Source organism: Oncorhynchus nerka, linkage group LG28, assembly GCF_034236695.1.
Source record: "Oncorhynchus nerka isolate Pitt River linkage group LG28, Oner_Uvic_2.0, whole genome shotgun sequence".
NCBI classification, from domain to species: Eukaryota; Metazoa; Chordata; class Actinopteri; order Salmoniformes; family Salmonidae; genus Oncorhynchus; species Oncorhynchus nerka.
In genome coordinates this window covers 55,026,088-55,044,050 of record NC_088423.1, presented here as the reverse complement: position 1 = coordinate 55,044,050, position 17,963 = coordinate 55,026,088, and the positions used below count along the sequence as shown (strand labels likewise).

At 44.2% G+C, this 17,963-nt stretch overlaps 1 protein-coding gene and 1 long non-coding RNA gene across 4 annotated transcripts; one reads left to right on the top strand and one right to left on the bottom strand.

Moving 5' to 3' along the window:
• Positions 1–317: 317 nt before the first annotated feature.
• Positions 318–13,936, bottom strand: LOC115102813 (BTB/POZ domain-containing protein 9-like). 3 transcript variants are annotated; one of them, XM_029623122.2, is made up of 11 exons: positions 13,758–13,936; positions 10,447–10,659; positions 9,384–9,747; positions 8,842–9,112; positions 7,263–7,482; positions 6,794–6,913; positions 6,399–6,508; positions 2,911–3,100; positions 2,644–2,751; positions 1,454–1,559; positions 318–649 (listed from the first exon to the last, which is right to left on the bottom strand). In XM_029623122.2, exons 2-11 carry the CDS (start codon positions 10,629–10,631, stop codon positions 470–472), a joined length of 1,854 nt encoding a protein of 617 aa, XP_029478982.1. In that variant the 5' UTR covers positions 10,632–10,659; positions 13,758–13,936; the 3' UTR covers positions 318–469. The 3 variants fall into 3 exon arrangements, with proteins under 3 accessions (XP_029478982.1, XP_029478986.1, XP_029478985.1); XM_029623126.2 differs by having other exon boundaries at positions 1,481–1,559; positions 13,758–13,935; XM_029623125.2 differs by lacking the exon at positions 13,758–13,936 and adding an exon at positions 13,077–13,181.
• LOC135565585 (uncharacterized) lies at positions 13,235–14,996 on the top strand. Its single transcript, XR_010461713.1, has 2 exons — positions 13,235–13,302; positions 14,437–14,996. It is a non-coding gene; the product is annotated as an uncharacterized LOC135565585 (long non-coding RNA).
• Positions 14,997–17,963: the final 2,967 nt, after the last annotated feature.

Here is a 17,963-nt window from a genome sequence, read left to right as displayed (position 1 = left end):
TAAAGTCTAGCCTAGTTTGTGAATCTGATTCCATGAAATGTACATTTGATTGCATAAATGCTTTATTAATTCATGCTTGTTATTGAATTCTGTCTTGTCATCAAATCTGAAACACTGAAATAGAGAGCTAAAAGAACAATTGTAGCTTTAGTCTCCAAACACATGGAGAAAGCACTGTAAATGGAGTGAATATGGATGGGATGGTTAAATTGGTCATTAAAATGAAGAATCAGCTGCTTCTTGAAAAGTAAAAATAAATGTTGAACTTTCCCTTGGCAGGCACAACATCAACTTAACATCACATTCAACAACAAGGGTTTAATTTCATATAAATATATATTTATTTCATTTGAGCAGCATATTATGTTGAGTAACATCACAAAAGAAGCTTGTGTGGATTGAGATGCCTAAGGTAGTGTCTGTGGTTTTCCCCTGGAGTCTAAGGGGGAGGTTGGGGTTGGTAAACCCCTTAGAGGGGGTGGGAGTGTGAGGACGAGGAGGCAGAGGAAGGCCGGGTGGGGAGTTGGAGCTGGGACTGGGAGGGTGATTGGGGCTGTAGCGGAGGCTGCTGGGACTTAGAGTTCGGGCTGCCCTCTTTGACCTCTGTGTCGAGCTGGGCGGGGCACTCGAAGTGGACGCAGTGGAACACCTGAGAGACAGAGAGAGGTTATAATACAGATTCAAATAATAAATACAGTGCAAGTGCTGTGATTTTCATTATTTTAGAAAGTATGTTTACATTTGGTTACTTTTACAGCTATGCATGTCTAAGAATATTCAAAGATAAATACACAACGCAGAGGACTTAAGGTCAAGAGGGAATTAATGATCAATGGAAATAGTTGTTTTTCTGTAATGGGGAACTGAAGAGTAATGGGTCAGAGACACGGGAGGAATTTCAGTCCGGGACACATGTGGCAAGTTCTTATTGGTTCAAATAGTCTATACATTGAGACTGAAACAGGATACTTGGTATTGGCCCCATTTTATTGCAATAAATTGTAATTGGTCAACCACAGGCTAGGGTTGGGTTATAAATTATATCCTGTCACTTTGTTCTGTGGAGGAGAATCGCTGAGGACTTGGAAGAATTACCTACTTTGCAGCATAACTAAGATTTGTTCTCTTTGAATAAACCCATTTTATTCACCTGATTTGCTTTGGGATCTGTTTTATTGAAGAACAACATCAACTGCTTACACATGTTAGATTGTTAAAATGCTTTTCTACATGGTTGTGGTCAGACATCATATTCAAATGACCCGAGAAAGAAAGGCAGGTGTGTTACTTTGGATGGATGAAAAATGAGGTAGCATGTAGAAGGGAGAAAGGGTGAGCGAGAAAGAGGGGGAGGAATGGAAGAGGGAAAAAGGGATGGAAGACAGAAAATAAGGAAAGAGTGACAGCTTTGGGACACCATTAGGGGTGTGTGACTCATCGAGGTTCAGCTCACTTCCCGAGCCTGCTCATCTCTCCCCACCTCGTTGGATGTGTTGTGGGTCCCCACGATGCGCACAAAGGAGGCGGGGTGCTTGTCAAACACCAGCGTCTGCCAAGACCTTCAACACCAAGACAAACAATGTTGATATACTTTTGTCCTCAAAAGGAGGATGGGCCAATTAATAAATAAAAAGTTGATATTTCTATGGTTATGTCCCTAATTGCTCTCCATTCCTTACAGGACCGGTTGGAAATAGGAAGCCATTTGGGATGCATTCCATCATATTGTATTTGACAAAGTGTCCAATAAATTAGAGCAGAGTTGTTCAATCAATGTAAACCAAAAGCTTAGTCCTTAAATATATAGTGAGTCAACACATTGTTGTCTTTTCTTGTTAAATTCTAGAGTTATTTTATTTTTTATTTAACTAGGCAAGTCAGTTAAGAACAAATTCTTAATTTCAATGACGGCCTAGGAACAGTGGGTTAACTGCCTTGTTCAGGGGCAGAACGACAGATTTTTACCTTGTCAGCACGGGGATTCGATCTTGCAACCTTCCGGTTACTAGTCCAACGCTCTAACCACTAGGCTACCTGCAGCCCCGATCTGACCAACAGATCTTTAGTTTGATCGATATGGTCATAAGCTTAAATGGCTGTCTTTTCTTTTTTTACGGCCAATCTAAAATTGTTAGATAAAATGCTACTCCTGCAACATTTAAGTAGTTGTAGAGCAGCCAAAACCTTGACAACCAAAAAGTAGGCTTGTGACAAGTATCATGATACTCAGAAAAAGTGTGGCAAGGAAACCAAACATGAAGAGGTCATAGATTATTTTTAAACATGAAGCAGATTAAAAATGTCTAGTTTCTAATGTTGGAAACTAACATTATGTTGAGTCACATGTGTTTACTGTCTAAGCTACAGCACATACCATTTGACATAAAGCCGGTTTTTAAAGGACCAAATAGTTTGGTCTGCTTCGGGTTTTGTTTTTGTCACAAAAACAGGGATTTTCACAACCCTATTAAAAAAAAGTCTCCATTCTTTTTCCTTGTCCATGTTTCCCTACAGTGGAAACTTACAATTTACAGTTGTCCACAAAAATAAAAAATAAATAAACAGTAAGCAAATAACAGAGAGACCAGCAGAGAAGAGGGACAAGAGAAGAATACATTGAAACAGGGGGATTCACATTCTCACCTGCAAGCCACTTTGGTACGGTCCACCACCTTGGTCCACTGCTGCTGGTTGGTGGACAGCTCGATGTAGTAACTGTAACTGCGGTTATCACAGTCCCAGAGCAGCAGTCTGTCCAGAAACACACACAAACCATTGGACTGATGCTGAGGGCAGGGTCTCGGTCACTCCCCCAACCTGAGCTGGATGACAATGGCATCAACTCTGGCTAAAGTTGTGCGCTGTATTAGTGCACTATATAGGGTGCCATTTCAGGCACAGCCCCCTTACCTGAGTGAGCCCAACATGTAGGGCTGGGCCAGTTGGATGACGATGGCCCCTGAGCCCAGCTGGTGGCAGGTGTAGCCCGAGTCCCAGTCGTAGTTGGAGGTGTCCCCGTTGAGCAGGGCGTTGCGGCTCCGGCTCACACCCTCGATCACACTGGCCCCGCATGCGATGGTTGCCACGTTACGGTCGGGGACTTGAATAGGGGGTGTTGAGGGAGAGGTGAGTGAGGGATTTGGCTAGCAGCTTAATCACATTGGGCTGTTAAGGCCCAAAAGAGGTTACTTACAAGAAAATCAACTGGGGTCTGGAAAACTGGGACTAAGTCAAGTACTGGAAATTCCCAAAGTAACAGTATGAGTGGTGATATTGAATCTATTTGAGCCTTGTAGATCATAAGGAATAAGATATAGACAAGGGAGGACCAGATCCTTGATCAGCACTCCAACGGAGACCTTTTGAATACATGTGCTGACTAGAAACATGCTTCAGTATTTGTGCTTTTTAATCCAGGAATAGGGTCAAAATATACAGAACAAAAATATAAATGCAACATGTAAAGAGTTGTTCCCATGGTTTCATGAGCTGAAATAAAAGATCACAGAAATCTTTCATTCGCACAAGCTCAGCTCACACAAATTTGTTCACATCCCTGATCATGACGTTGGCCTGTGGGTAAGGTTAATGATCCCCCCCTCCATAAATACCTTTCTCCCTTCCCTCTCTCTTGACTCTACAGAGGGACTCTTGAATAGCCTTTGTTAAACAGAGAGTCTGGGAACATCAAACAAGTGGAGGGAAAGGAACCATATTTCAGTAATAGAACCAGTTGAAAATATGCATTGGTACTTAATGAATATGATGTCAGTTCGGTTGTCATCTGAGACATTATGACTGATGACAGGACGACCTAAACTGTACCTGGGAAAGTCTACACATTATAGTTATCAGATTCTCATGGAATTGTTGTGCAATTCAAATGTTTAAATATAACATTATTGGTGAAAAGATTAAATGTAATTTTAGCTTCCAAATGAGAGATTGGGTTTTCATAAGGTTACTGCTCTGCTCAATCAGTGGCCCACCCCTGTGAAGAGACATGGGCTATAAACTATGAAACACACCCTTCTCCCGCCATTATATAAAGCCTTGACGAAAATGTAACCTCCTGTTCCGGGTACATTAGGACGACGGTCCGATGTCAGAAGGATTCAGATAGTAACTACAGAATGAAGCCAACCTCAGCGTGAGCTTTGGTTGCGAATGGTATGAACTTTGAACTCTTATTCGCTACAGAAGTGATACCTCCTAGCCGTTGAGTTAGCAGCGGCCGCTGTAAACGTGGGCTAGGAGAGGACAGACAGAGTATCCCGTGTACCACACAACGACGACACTACAACGTATTCCGTTCCCCACCAGGGACGCTCTTCAAAGGACTCTGTTGGGCAACACGGCCTTCCATCTACCGCCAAACTATTGAAGCGCAGCTCAGAGTAAAACGTTCTTGCATTTTCCTTTTCCAAATGGGCAGTAATTTAGAATGCATAAGATAATGTATTTACGATAGCATGGCTTCTTCCTTTGTTCCTCAAGTCTTCCCGCTCTTTCACTCAAACACAGCCCCCTTTTCTTTGTGTAGCCAGCTGTCATATCTGTTCCGTCCGCTAGGGACGTTTACCTTCATTAAATAATTTGTAATCAAGGTAAGATTCATTCTGTGTATATGAAATTGTGTGATTAGTTAGGTATTTAGTAAATAAATAATTAAAACAAATTTGTATTGCTGATTCAACTTGTTAGCCAGGGTTCGTGAAGATAACCAAGAATTTACAACTTTCAGATGAGACTGAAATAAGGTGATGATTAATATTGATTGCTATTGATGTAAAATATTACTAGGTCTTTAAGAGTTTATTCAGGAGAGACAGGTCTATAAATATTATTTCGTGGTGCCCTGACTTTCTAGTTAATTACATTTACATGACTAGCTCAATCAGGTAACATTTATTACAGAAAAAGGATTTTATAGAATAGCATGTCATATCACTTAATCCGGCATAGCCAAAGACACGACACCTGCTATTGAGCATTTCTCCTTTGCCAAGATAATCCATCCACCTGGTGTGGCATATCAAGAAGCTGATTAAACAGCATGATCAACACAGGTGCACCTTGTGCTGGGACAATAAAAGGCCACTAAAATGTGCAGTTGTGTCACAATGACACAGATGCCTCAAGTTGAGGGAGTGTGCAATTGGCATGCTGACTGGAGGAATGTCCACCAAAGCTGTTGCCAGAGAACTGAATGTTCATTTTGCTACCATACGCCACCACCAATGTTGTTTTAGAGAATTTGGCAGTACGTTCAACCAACCTCACAACAGTAGACCATGTGTAACCACACCAGTCCAGGACATCCACATCAGGCTTCTTCACCTGCGGAATCGTCTGAAAACAGCCACCCGGACAGCTAATGAAAATGTGTGTTTGCACAACCGAAGACGTTCTTCACAAATTGTCAGAAACAGTGTCAGGGAAGTTCATCAGCGTGCTCGTCGTTCTTCACCAGGGTCTTGACCTGACTGCAGTTCGGCGTGGTGACTGACTTCAGAGGGCAAATGTTCACCTTCGATGGCCACTGGCACGCTGGAGAAGTGTGCTCTTCATGGATGAATCCCGGTTTCAACTGTACCAGGCAGATGGCAGAAAGCGTGTAAGGCGTTGTGTTGGAGATCGGTTTGCTGATGTCAACATTGTGAACAGACAACCAACGGACGGACAACGAACACAATTTAATTTTAGCGATGGCAATTTGAATTCGCAGAGATACTGTGATGAGATCCTGAGGCCCATTGTCGTGCCAGTCATCAGCCGTCATCACCTCATGTTACAGCACAATAATGCATGGCCCCATGTTGCAAGGATCTATACACAATTCCTGGAAGCTGAAAATATCCCAGTTCTTCCATGGCCTGCATACTCACCAGACATGTCACCCATTGAGCATGTTTGGGATGCTCTGGATCGACGTGTACGACAGCGTGTTCCAGATCCTGACAATATCCAGCAACGTCATACAGCCATTGAAGAGGAGTGAGACAACATTCCACAATCAACAGCCTGATCAACTCTATGCGAAGGAGATGTGTCGTGCTGCATGAGGCACATGGTGGTCACACCAGATATTGACTGGCTTTCTGATCCACACCCCTACCTTTTTTCTGGTATCCAAAATATACATATCTGTATTCCCAGTCAACTGATATCCATAGATTAAGGGCTAATTTATTTATTTCAACTGATTTTATTTTATGAACTGTTGCGTTTATATTTTTGTTTCCATATAGGTTCAGTAAACCAGCCCTTAGTATCTCTATGGACATTCAGTTTTGGCATACTAAACAAAGCAAACTGATGTGGGGACATATTTCACCCAATCCCTAATAGAAAAGCTATGAAAATATCCCCAAGAACTGACAGAAAAACATCCTTACCCAGGAGTCCTTTCTCCAGAATGTATCGTCGCTGTGTGAACATGCACTCAAAGGCCACCAGGTGGAACACCTTGTTCACGGTGTTGTGTGTCCCCACAATGCGTACATACCTGTGAGACAAAACAGCTCATGAGACAAGTAGCCGAATTGTATGAATGTAAAGATACCATATCACACTAGTCTATAGGTGCATTATTATGCTAGACCGTCATATTTAACCAAATACATCCACAGTTGTCATTTTACCCCCATTGAAAAATGTCAACTTCATTAATTTGACCAGGCAATTCCCTTCAATACCAATTCTTATTTACAATGATTTTCAAAATTCTCATTTATAATAGAGGGGGAAGCAAGTTTTTGCTTTGCGGTTTGGTCTCTGTGTGTTAGTTTACCTGCAGACACGCGCTGTGAAGAATAGACTCTGCCAGGAACGACAGAGAAACTTGGAGTGGTCCACTACACGCACCCAGTCCAGCTCATCCATAGACACCTCCACATAGTAAGAGTACGACCTAGATAGAGAGAAAGAGTGATGTACAGTATCACAAATCCATGATTAGGGTCATACTAATTTCTTGACACAATCCAACAGATGCCTTAATATTTGGAAACAGAATCTATCAAAATCTATTTCAAAAAAGAAAATGCAAGCAGAAGTGAACATTCAGACTGCCTAACATGAATGAAGAATTTCACCCAGGTTTGAAAGGTGTTACGGGATTCTCTTTTGCAGTTGCAATGCAAAGATCAGATCTCAAATTGGCTGAAGTGTTTGTCTAAGGAACCCCAATAATATCATGGAGATGTGCAATTACAAGAAGAAAGAAACCGTCACCACCAACAATTTGTCAATGGTGTTACCTGCTGTCGCGGTCCCACAGCAGCAGGCGTACGTGGTTGACAATGTAGGGTTGGCCCAGCTTGACTTGGATGCCTGCTCGCCCGTCCTCCTCGATGGGGTGCCGGGAGAAGCCGTGGTCCAGGTCATAGTTCTGCGTGTCTCCGTCCAGCAGCGCAGACTTCAGCTCGCCCTTCACCACCTGGGCACCGTGCTTCATGGTGGCAATGTTCTCCTCAGGGACTGGTGGGGGGGGTCAAGGAGCACCGTTTAGGTCACTTTTGGTATCAGCTAGTGGTGTATTCAAAAGCATTAGAAAGAGGTGAAAGGGGAAGCATAACCCGATCCTCACAGAAGTTACCATCAGTTACCATTACTATTTGCTCAAAAAAATGCTACCCAGTTAATGCTCTTCACATTTACTAATCATGCTCTATCTATACTGAACATGGTCCCATGTTTCATAAGCTGAAATAACAGATCCCATACATTTCCTATACACACAAAAAGCTTTTTGCAAATATTTTCCCCCTACAAAATTGTTTATGTCCCTGTTAGTGAACATTTCTCCTTTGCCAAGATAAACCATCCACCTTACTGGTGTGGTATATCAAGAAGCTGATTAAACAGCATGATCATTACAGGTAAACCTTGTGCTGGGGGACAATAAAAGGACACTAGAAATGTGCAGTTTTGTCATCCAACACAACACCACAGATGTCTCAAGTTGAGCGAGGATGAAAACTGGCATGGTGACTGCAGGAATATCCACCAGAGCCATTGCCAAATAATTGAATGTTTATTTCCCTTCCGTAAGCCCCCACCAACATCACTGTAGAGAATTTGGCCGTACGGTCAACCGGCCTCACAACCTCAGACCACGTGTAACCGCACCAGCCCAGGACCACATTCGGCTTCTTCACCTGTGGGATCATCTGAGACTAGCCACCCAGACAGCTGATGAAACTGTGGGTTTGCACAACCGAAGGGCAAATGCTCACTGTCGATGGCCACTGGAGAAGTGTGCTCTTCACGGATGAATCCCAGTTTCCACTGTACCGGGCAGATGGCGTGTATGGTGTTGTGTGGGCAAGTGGTTTGCTGATGTCAACATTGTAAACAAAGTGCCCCATGGTGGCAGTGGTGTTCTAGCATGGGCAGGCATAAGCTACAGACAACGAACACAATTGCATTGGGAGTGGGACAACATTCCACAGGCCACAACTACCAAACCACCTGAGCAACTCTACGGGAAGGAGATGCATCGTGCTGCATGAGGTAAATGGTGGTCACACCAGATATCAACTGGTGTTCTGATCTACGCCCCTACCTTTTTTTTAAAGGCATCTGTGACCAACAGATGTATATCTGTATTCCCAGTCATGTGAAATCCATAGATTAGGGCCTAATGAATTTATTTCAAATTGACTGATTTCCTAATATGAACTGTAACTCAATAAAATCTTTTAAATTGTTACATGTTACATTTAAATTTTTGTTCAGTGTAATTTCAACAAGTAGACACACCACCACAGTTTTGGCAAAGACTGATGTCCACGTTTAATAGTGTTATTATGGCTGGATAGTTGACCAGTTACTCACTGAGCATGCCTCGGTAGTTAAGGTCCATGTCGCGGCTCTCCGAGCGCGTCTGAATGGCGTCGAGCAAGTTGTCGGGACTGAGGAGGCCAGAGGGCCGCACCACATTTAGCATCTCCATCAGGCTCATGAGTGGCAGGCGCACTGCCGACATCACTTCCTGCGCTGCCACCTCGTTGTTACAGTTGTGCCGGCACCAGCGGCACAGTGCCTGGAAGATCTCCCGCTCGGTGGCGGCAAACGAGTCCCGCTGCACCACAGCCAGAAGAGCAGTCTGCAGAGGGAGAGAAAGGACATGGACCCTTTTCATCTAAATCCATCAAAATATGCTTTCATCCATCCACCATAACATAGTGTCAACTTTTATCCATCCATGCAACATACTTTCATCCATCCAACCATACCGTCATCATAACTTCTTTCAACTGTTCGTTTGTCCAGCCATCCATCTCATCATACCTTTTCAAGTTCTTTCATACAGTTTTACCTTTTATCCATATAAAGCACTTTATTACTAGGTATTTCCACATTTGCCACTGTCTTACCTTAGAGAGAGTGAGGAAGCAGTCTGATGCCAGCACCTCGGGCGCCTGCCGGTCCATGTAGGCGCAGCACGCCTGCGCCAGGCCCCCCAGGCAGTAGAGGCTGGCCACATCGTACACCAAGCATACATTCTGCGTGTGCAGCACCGTGCGCAGAAACTCACAGGTGCTGTCCTCTAGTGGCTGGAGGCCGTAGCGGTGCGCCAGACCCAGGAAGTCCAGTAAAACGTCCTCGCGGGCCGTACTCAGGCTTGCCCGGCCCGTGTACAGGTACTGCAGGAGCATGGAGAATGCCTCGACCTGCGTGTCCTCCAGAGGCACCTCGGCCTGGGGCTGGGACTCCTTCATGCCATTAAAGAGCATGGCTCTGTGGAGGGATGGAGGGATGCTTGTCAGGTTTGTGTAAAAAATGGGTTGGGAGCACCTTCAACCTGAAGAGTTATGGGAGGATTTCAACCCAGCACTGCAGCACCTGATTCAAATAGGCTAGTTGGGTCAATCTCGAATGGATACATTGGTTATGATACAAGGACCAGTGTCATGTTCCTTAGGCACCAAACAAACAGGGAGGGATAACCTTGACCAATTGGCTAGAATGCGCTAATCTTCGTGCCCTAAATTAACACGACCCAGCCTTGCCAACTCATGGTTCAGAGACAGTGACTAAAGTAACCTGTAGTCACTAGTAGGGTTGGCACAATTACCGTATAACTGTGTTACCAAGGATTATGGATGAAGACCGTCATGAAAACAAAATAAGCCTCATAACAGCTGACAAAGCAGACAGCCGTGATTTGTGTGGTTGAGTCAGTTTCTGCTGTAACATGGTCTCTACACTAACATGGACATGAAAAGTTGTTGCTCCTAGCTGAAACATGCCAGATGTTGTAGCAAACAAGTCTTTGGTTGCCTAGGCATCGCCCCTCTCCTGCAGCAGCACATGCAGTCACGAACAGAGGAAAAAATAAAATGTGAGACTTTTAAAAAATAACTCTTTAAAAACATATTGCGGTATCCGCAGTAATTTGGCTGACCAATAACAGTCCCAGCCTTAGTTACTAGTTACCTGAAATATTGGCACCGTGACGCCAAGATGACCCGGTGGGCAGGGAAGCGCTTCCCCTCGACAACAAAGGTGACATCACTGTACTCCTCGCCAGACACCAGAGCGCCCAGGTGCTCTGACAGCAGGTGCAGGTGGTCTATCTCTGACACCGAGGTCAGTGACCGCAGGGGGTGGCTGTTACTCATGGCACACAGCAAGATGGCACCGTCACATCTGGAGGGAGAGAGAGGAGTAATTTTACATTCACTGCTTATTTTTACATTTACATTTAAGTCATTTAGCAGACGCTCTTATCCAGAGCGACTTACAAATTGGTGCATTCACCTTATGACATCCAGTGGAACAGTAGTGCATCTAAATCTTTTAAGGGGGGTGAGAGGGATTACTTTATCCTATCCTAGGTATTCCTTAAAGAGGTGGGGTTTCAGGTGTCTCCGGAAGGTGGTGATTGACTCCGCTGTCCTGGCGTCGTGAGGGAGTTTGTTCCACCATTGGGGGGCCAGAGCAGCGAACAGTTTTGACTGGGCTGAGCGGGAACTGTACTTCCTCAGTGGTAGGGAGGCGAGCAGGCCAGAGGTGGATGAACGCAGTGCCCTTGTTTGGGTGTAGGGCCTGATCAGAGCCTGGAGGTACTGAGGTGCCTCAGTACCTTCTGGATGAGTTGTAGGGGTTTAATGGCACAGGCAGGGAGCCCAGCCAACAGCGAGTTGCAGTAATCCAGACGGGAGATGACAAGTGCCTGGATTAGGACCTGCGCCGCTTCCTGTGTGAGGCAGGGTCGTACTCTGCGGATGTTGTAGAGCATGAACCTACAGGAACGGGCCACCGCCTTGATGTTAGTTGAGAACGACAGGGTGTTGTCCAGGATCACGCCAAGGTTCTTAGTGCTCTGGGAGGAGGACACAATGGAGTTGTCAACCGTGATGGCGAGATCATGGAACGGGCAGTCCTTCCCCGGGAGGAAGAGCAGCTCCGTCTTGCCGAGGTTCAGCTTGAGGTGGTGATCCGTCATCCACACTGATATGTCTGCCAGACATGCAGAGATGCGATTCGCCACCTATTTTTCAATGAATTTCAGTTTAAATCAAAGCCAAGTCGCGTGACTAAGTGGGTTAGAGCATGTTATTGAACACATTCTTGGCATTGGTATCCGAGATATGCCTATAGGCTACAAAGCTATCAGAATTCTTGAATGAGTCACTGATTAATCAGAACCACAACTGCAATTTGGATTTCATGCACAGTATGGCCATTTCCTGAAAAGTAACAATTAGGTTAGGTTAATCTAGGCCTATAAGACACCACCTTTACTAATTAAAGTGTGTCAAGGGCGCCAAAAGGTCTGTCTCAAGACAAGAAAGTAACCTTGTTATTGAGGAAGTAGCTACCATGAATAAAATTCACTTGTCAAACGTACAGTAGGTCATGCTATTCGGCAAGTCCAAGTTCTGATCATTTGGCAATGAAACTAAGGGTGTGAGATGGCAATGATGACATAGGTTTACTGTATGTTCTCCATCAGATAGCTATCACAGACATACCACAGATAGATCCTGTGAAATGTCTCTCATTGCTCTATAACTGAAGCATCCGGTTGGAGTTTCCACTCACAACCAAATATGGTGATGCAAAGAATCCCAGTGGGCAGCAAGTGGGAGAAGATGGAGCAAGATAGATTTCGGCCAATATTCTCATCGATTAAACATTTAATCTCCATACAGTTTTATGTTTCCCAAAACCAAAATCTGTAACAGAGTGGACAGCGTTGGATTCATGGATTATGTGTGCCATTCAGAGGGTGAAAAATATTTAAGTGCTTTTGAAAGGGGTGTGGTAGTAGGTGCCAGGCACACAGGTTTGTGTCAAGAACTGCTGGATTTTTCATTCTCAACAGTTTCCCGTGTATCAAGAATGGTCCACCACCCAAAGGACATCCAGCCAAGTTGACACAACTGTGGCGTCAACACGGGCCAGCATCCCTGTGAAGTGCTTTTGACACCTCGTAGAGTCCATAGCCCATCGAATTGAGACCGTTCTGAGGGCAAAAGGGAAGGTCATTCTTTATGTTTTGTACACTCAGTGTATTACACATTGTCTATCAGGAATATCAATAACCACTGTCCTTTAGTATCTGCTTTAGACACTAAAACGTTGCCTTTAAAATTGTGGGCTAGAATGGCCAACCCCCCGCTGAATCAAGAGAGAGCCGTTCGCTAACCATGTCATTGACATTTCCAAAAAGTATCGTCTTCCGAGCATGAATGAGTCTCTTGTACAAAAATAAGATCCGCATCGCAGTCTTTCCAAAATAGAAAACAGTAACCAGCTTCAAATAAAATAAAATTAAGTCAAATAAAATAATAGAAAGTAAGAACTTCTCTGTGAACAAAAAACTCGCGAAACGGGATGCAAACATGATTATCACCAAGCGGGACCATTTGTTTTATTGACCTCCAAGGAGATGGGCAACATCCACAGCATTATCCATGTACTTCTTTCAAAGCTCAGGTGCCACATTCAGGCTGATATCACCTTTACATTTTCGTTGGTCTCTTCTGGAACCCCGTTTGTTGATAACTTGAATCTCGCTAAATGCAACATTCACAGACGCATAATGCGTTCTCCCTCACCATCTTCTCCAGGTTGTCAGCACTCTCGTCGATTTTAACCGCGTAATTCCTTGGATGATGTTCGCATGCAGATCATAAAGGGCGATATCATTTCGCTTCATCTTGTGGGCAGGGCTTTATTTGGGTCTGCGATATCCGAGTCACTCAAAACCCCTTCCGCATCAGTAAGCATGTCGTCCTCAGATGAGTCAGAGCCAAGGGGATGTCTGTCGAGTAATCATGTTCAGTAACTAGCTAACGTTTCTATTTCTTCACAGCATCCTTGTGGCTAGCTTAGCCTTCTTTACATTTTCCTCTTGCGACATGTTAGAAGGTTCTTTCGACTAATGGAGGAATTATTTTATAGTCCTAGTTAAACAGTTTTTTCATGGCTTCTAAAAAAAAAGTTTGAAGGATATTAAAGTTTAAATTAGGCGGACACGGTTGTAGCGACCGCACTTGTCGCCATCTTGACATTAGTCACCCTATAGTTAGTAGAACTGAGGTCGCTTCCAGCTAACGTTAATTGGCCAGTTTATTTATCTCACTGACATTTGCATGTAGTTCAATCGCTGACACTATTAAATAGCCATACGCCGCGGGAGGCTTATCGACGTAAATAAGTTCCCAGCGTTAGCCAGCTAGCTCTGGTTAGCTAGCTTGCTCTGCTAACATAACTAGCAAATACATCGATTTCCTTACCTGAGCTGAAGTCGTTATATTGTCTTCCCTTTCAAGTAACAGCACCTTCTTTTAGCAAACCTGAACACTGTCAGTGGCAAAAGTAAAATAGCATAGATGCAATATCAAGCACAGGGATTTCAGTTGCAAACAAGTAGCTATGGATGCTAACCGGATGTTGTTAAGTAATGAAATGCGGCAGTTACGTAATCAGTCATTTATGAGCGCCTCTGTGGCGAGGATACATACATATCCTACCTACCAGCAAAATGTGTGCTCGTAAAAAATATTTCTAGCAATAAAATTGATGCATTTTTATATTTGACTATAAAGCATTTTGAAATTGAATCAGCTAAAATAATAATAATACATAATTTATGTACAATGATGGTCAGATTGGGAATTTAACCAAGACACTGGGGTTAAGATATCCCTCTAGTGGTGTAGGGGCTCTGCTTTGGCAAAGTGGGTGGGGTTATATCCTACCTGTTTGGCCCTGTCCGGGGGTATCATCGGATGGGGCCACAGTGTCTCCTGACCCCTCCCGTCTCAGCCTCCAGTATTTATGCTGCAGTAGTTTATGTGTCGGGGGGCTAGGGTTAGTCTGTTATATCTGGAGTATTTCTCCTGTTTTATCTGGTGTCCTGTGTGAATTTAAGTATGCTCTCTCTAATTCTCTCTTTCTTAATCTCTCGTGGAGGACCTGAGCCCTAGGACCATGCCTCAGGACTACCTGGCATGATGACTCCTTGCTGTCCCCAGTCCACCTGGTTGTGCTGCTGCTCCAGTTTCAACTGCTCTGCCTGTGGCTATGGAATCCTGACCTGTTCACCGGACGTGCTACCTGTCCCAGACCTGCTGTTTTTAACTCTCTAGAGACAGCAGGAGCGGTAGAGATACTCGGAATAATCAGCTATGAAAAGCCAACTGACATTTACACCTGAGGTGCTGACCTGTTGCACCCTCGACAACTACTGTGATTATTATTTGACCATGCTGGTCATTTATGAACATTTTAACATCTTGGCTATGTTCTGTTATAATCTCCACCCAGCACAGCCAGAAGAGGACTGGCCACCCCTCATAGCCTGGTTCCTCGTTAGGTTTCTTCCTAGGTTTTGGCCTTTCTAGGGAGTTTTTCCTAGCCCCCATGCTTCCTGCATTGCTTGCTGTTTGGCGTTTTAGGCTGAGTTTCTGTACAGCACTTTGAGATATCAGCTGATGTAAGAAGGGCTATATAAATACATTTGATTTGTTTAACACCCCTACTCTTACAATAAGTGACCACAGATAGTCAGGACACCCTTTTAATGTCCCATCCAAAAGACAGAACCCCACAAAGGATAATGTCCCCAATAACTGCCCTGGAATCAGAGGAAAGAGTGCCTCCTACTCACACACCAACACAACTTCAAGAAGCATCTGGCCTCCCATCCAGGTACCAACCAAGACCAACCCTGCTTAGCGTCAATGGTAATCCAGCAGTGGAATGCAGGGTGGTATACTGGTTGCTGCAAATTCTCTGCAGATTCTATGAAATCCTACTACACTTCAAACACAAGTGTTGAAAGTCTTCAGAAATTGTGGTTTCTTTACCAGATAGATTCCAGGGCCCGTATCCACAAAGAATCTTAGAAAAGGTTCTAGGAATCCTGTTAAACCTGTTTTAAGAAGAAGAAAAATCCCAGTTCAGAGAAGGTTGTAGGATGTTAAGACACTGCCCAGACAAAGTCTAAACCAGCAGTAAAATCAACCAGAGATTTGGATATAATGAGGTTTAATGGCAGTTGGAATCCAATACATGTTGCATTACCGCCACCAATTAGACTGGGGTCCCTTATACTTTGCAAGGAATAAAGGGAAAGGGAAAATATAAATAGAAAATGCCCTGCCATCTAATCCTACATTCATTGAAAACCCACCACCCCATTCCACTATTTAAACCTATCTGGTCCTACCTCAGGCCAATGGCCTGGGAGGACGGGACTCCACCACTCAACACACCCTCTAAATCTTCTGACGTCAGATCTCGTACACCCGCCACAACCTTTATTTTCTGTGACTAACGTTCCATCTCTGTGGTACAGTTGATATCCATCGCTATTCACGCTAAAAAGCCTATCTTACAGAAGCATATACAATACATGACTAAAAGTATGTGGACACCTGCTCTTCGAACATCATTCCAAAATCATGGGCATTAATATGGAGTTGGTCCCCCTTTGCTGCTATTACAGCCTCCACTCTTCTGGGAAGACTTTCTATTAGATGTTGGAACATTGGAAGCAAGTCCCTGCAGTATTCAGCCACAAAAGCATTAGTGACATCGTGCACTGATGTTGGGTGATTAGGCCTGACTCGCAGTCACCTGAAATGCATTTAATTAACAGGTGTGCCTGGTTAAAAAGTGAATTTGTGCTAGCTGTGCCACAAGAGATCCTGGTTCGAGTCCAGGCTCTGTGGCAGCTGGTCGTGGCCAGGAGACCCATGGGGCGGCGCACAATTGGCCCAGCGTCGTCTGGGTTAGGGGAGGGTTTGGCCGGCAGGGATGTCCTGGTCCCATCGCGCTCTAGCGACTCCTGTGGCAGGCCGGGCACATGCACGCTGACACGGTCACCAGGTGTACGTGGTTTCCTCCAACACACTGGTGTGACTGGCTTTCGGGTTAAGCAGGCATTGTGTCAAGAAGCGGTGCGGCTTGGCTGGGTTGTGTTTCAGAGGACGCACGGCTCTCGACCTTTGCCACTCCCGAGTCCGTACGGGAGTTGCAACGATGAGACAAGACTAACTACCAATTGGATACCACAAAATTGGGGAGATAAAGGGTAAATAAAATAGTTTAAAAAATGTTTGAGACAATCAGTTGTGTTGTCACAAAGGAGGGGTGGGATACAGAAGATGGCCCTATTTGGTAAAAAAAAAACAAGACAATATTATGGCAAGAGCAGCTCAAATAGGCAAAGATAAAACGACAGTCCATCCTTACTTTAAGACGTGAAGATCAGTCAATCCGGAAAATGTCAAGAACTTTGAGAGTTTCTTCAAGTGCAGTCGCAAAAACCATCAAGCACTATGATAAAACTGGCTCTCATGAGAACCGCCAAAGGAAGACCCAGAGTTACCTCATCCTCTGCAGCAAAGTTCATTAGTAAGCAGCCTCAGAAATTGCAGCTCAAATAAATACTTCACAGAGCTCAAGAAACACACATCACAACTGTTCAGAGGAGACTGCGCGAATCAGGCCTTGTTGGTCGATTTGCTGCAAAGAAACCACTACTAAAGGACACCAATAATAAGAAGAGACTTGCTTCAGCCAAGAAACACGAGCAATGGACATTATACCGGTAGAAATCTGTACTTTAGTCTGATGAGTCCAAATGTAAATGTTTTATTTATTTAACCAGGCAAGTCGGTTAAGAACAAATTATTATTTACAATGACGGCCTACCAAAAGGCAAAACGCCTCCTGCGGGGACAGGGGTCTGGGCTCTTCTTTTATTTTATAAATACAATATAAATATAGGACAAAACACATCACAACAAGAGAGACCTAAGACAACATAACAAGGCAGCAAAACATGACAACACAGCATGGTAGCAACACAAAAACATGGTACAAACATTATTGGGCACAATCAACAGCACAAAGGTCAAGAAGGTAGAGACAACAATACATTACACAAAGCAGCCACAACTGTCAGTAAGAGTGCCCATGATTGAGTCTATGAATGAAGAGCTTGAGATAAACTGTCCAGTTTGAGTGTTTGTTGCAGCTCAATCCAGTCACTAGCTGCAGCAAACTGAAAAGAGGAGCGATCCAGGGATGTGTGCGCTTTGGGGACCTTTAACATAATGTGACTGGCAGAACGGGTGTTGTATATGGAGAATGAGGGCTGCAGTAGATATCTCAGATAGGGGGAGTGAGGCCTAAGAGGGTTTTATAAATAGTGGGTCTTGCGACGGGTATACAGAGATGACCAGTTTACAGAGGAGTAAATCTGCAAATCTGATTGCCGAATGGTAAAGAACATCTAGCTGCTCAAGAGCACCCATACCTGCCGATCTATAAATTATGTCTCCGTAATCTAGCATGGGTAGGATGGCCATCTGAATCAGGGTTAGTTTGTCAGCTGGGGTGAAAGAGTGATTACGATAGAGGAAACCAAGTCTAGATTTAACTTTAGTCTGCAGCTTTGATAGGTGCTGAGAAAAGGACAGTGCACCTTC

Excerpts from the sequence above, each read along its gene's own strand:
- LOC115102813 (XM_029623122.2), bottom strand. The coding sequence starts at position 10,631 with ATGAGTAACAGCCACCCCCTGCGGTCACTGACCTCGGTGTCAGAGATA. Across the intron at positions 7,483-8,841 it reads TAACTACCGAGGCATGCTCA|TCCCTGAGGAGAACATTGCC; the intron begins GTGAGTAACTGG and ends CCCCCCCACCAG. Across the intron at positions 1,560-2,643 it reads CGTACCAAAGTGGCTTGCAG|GTCTTGGCAGACGCTGGTGT; the intron begins GTGAGAATGTGA and ends TTGGTGTTGAAG.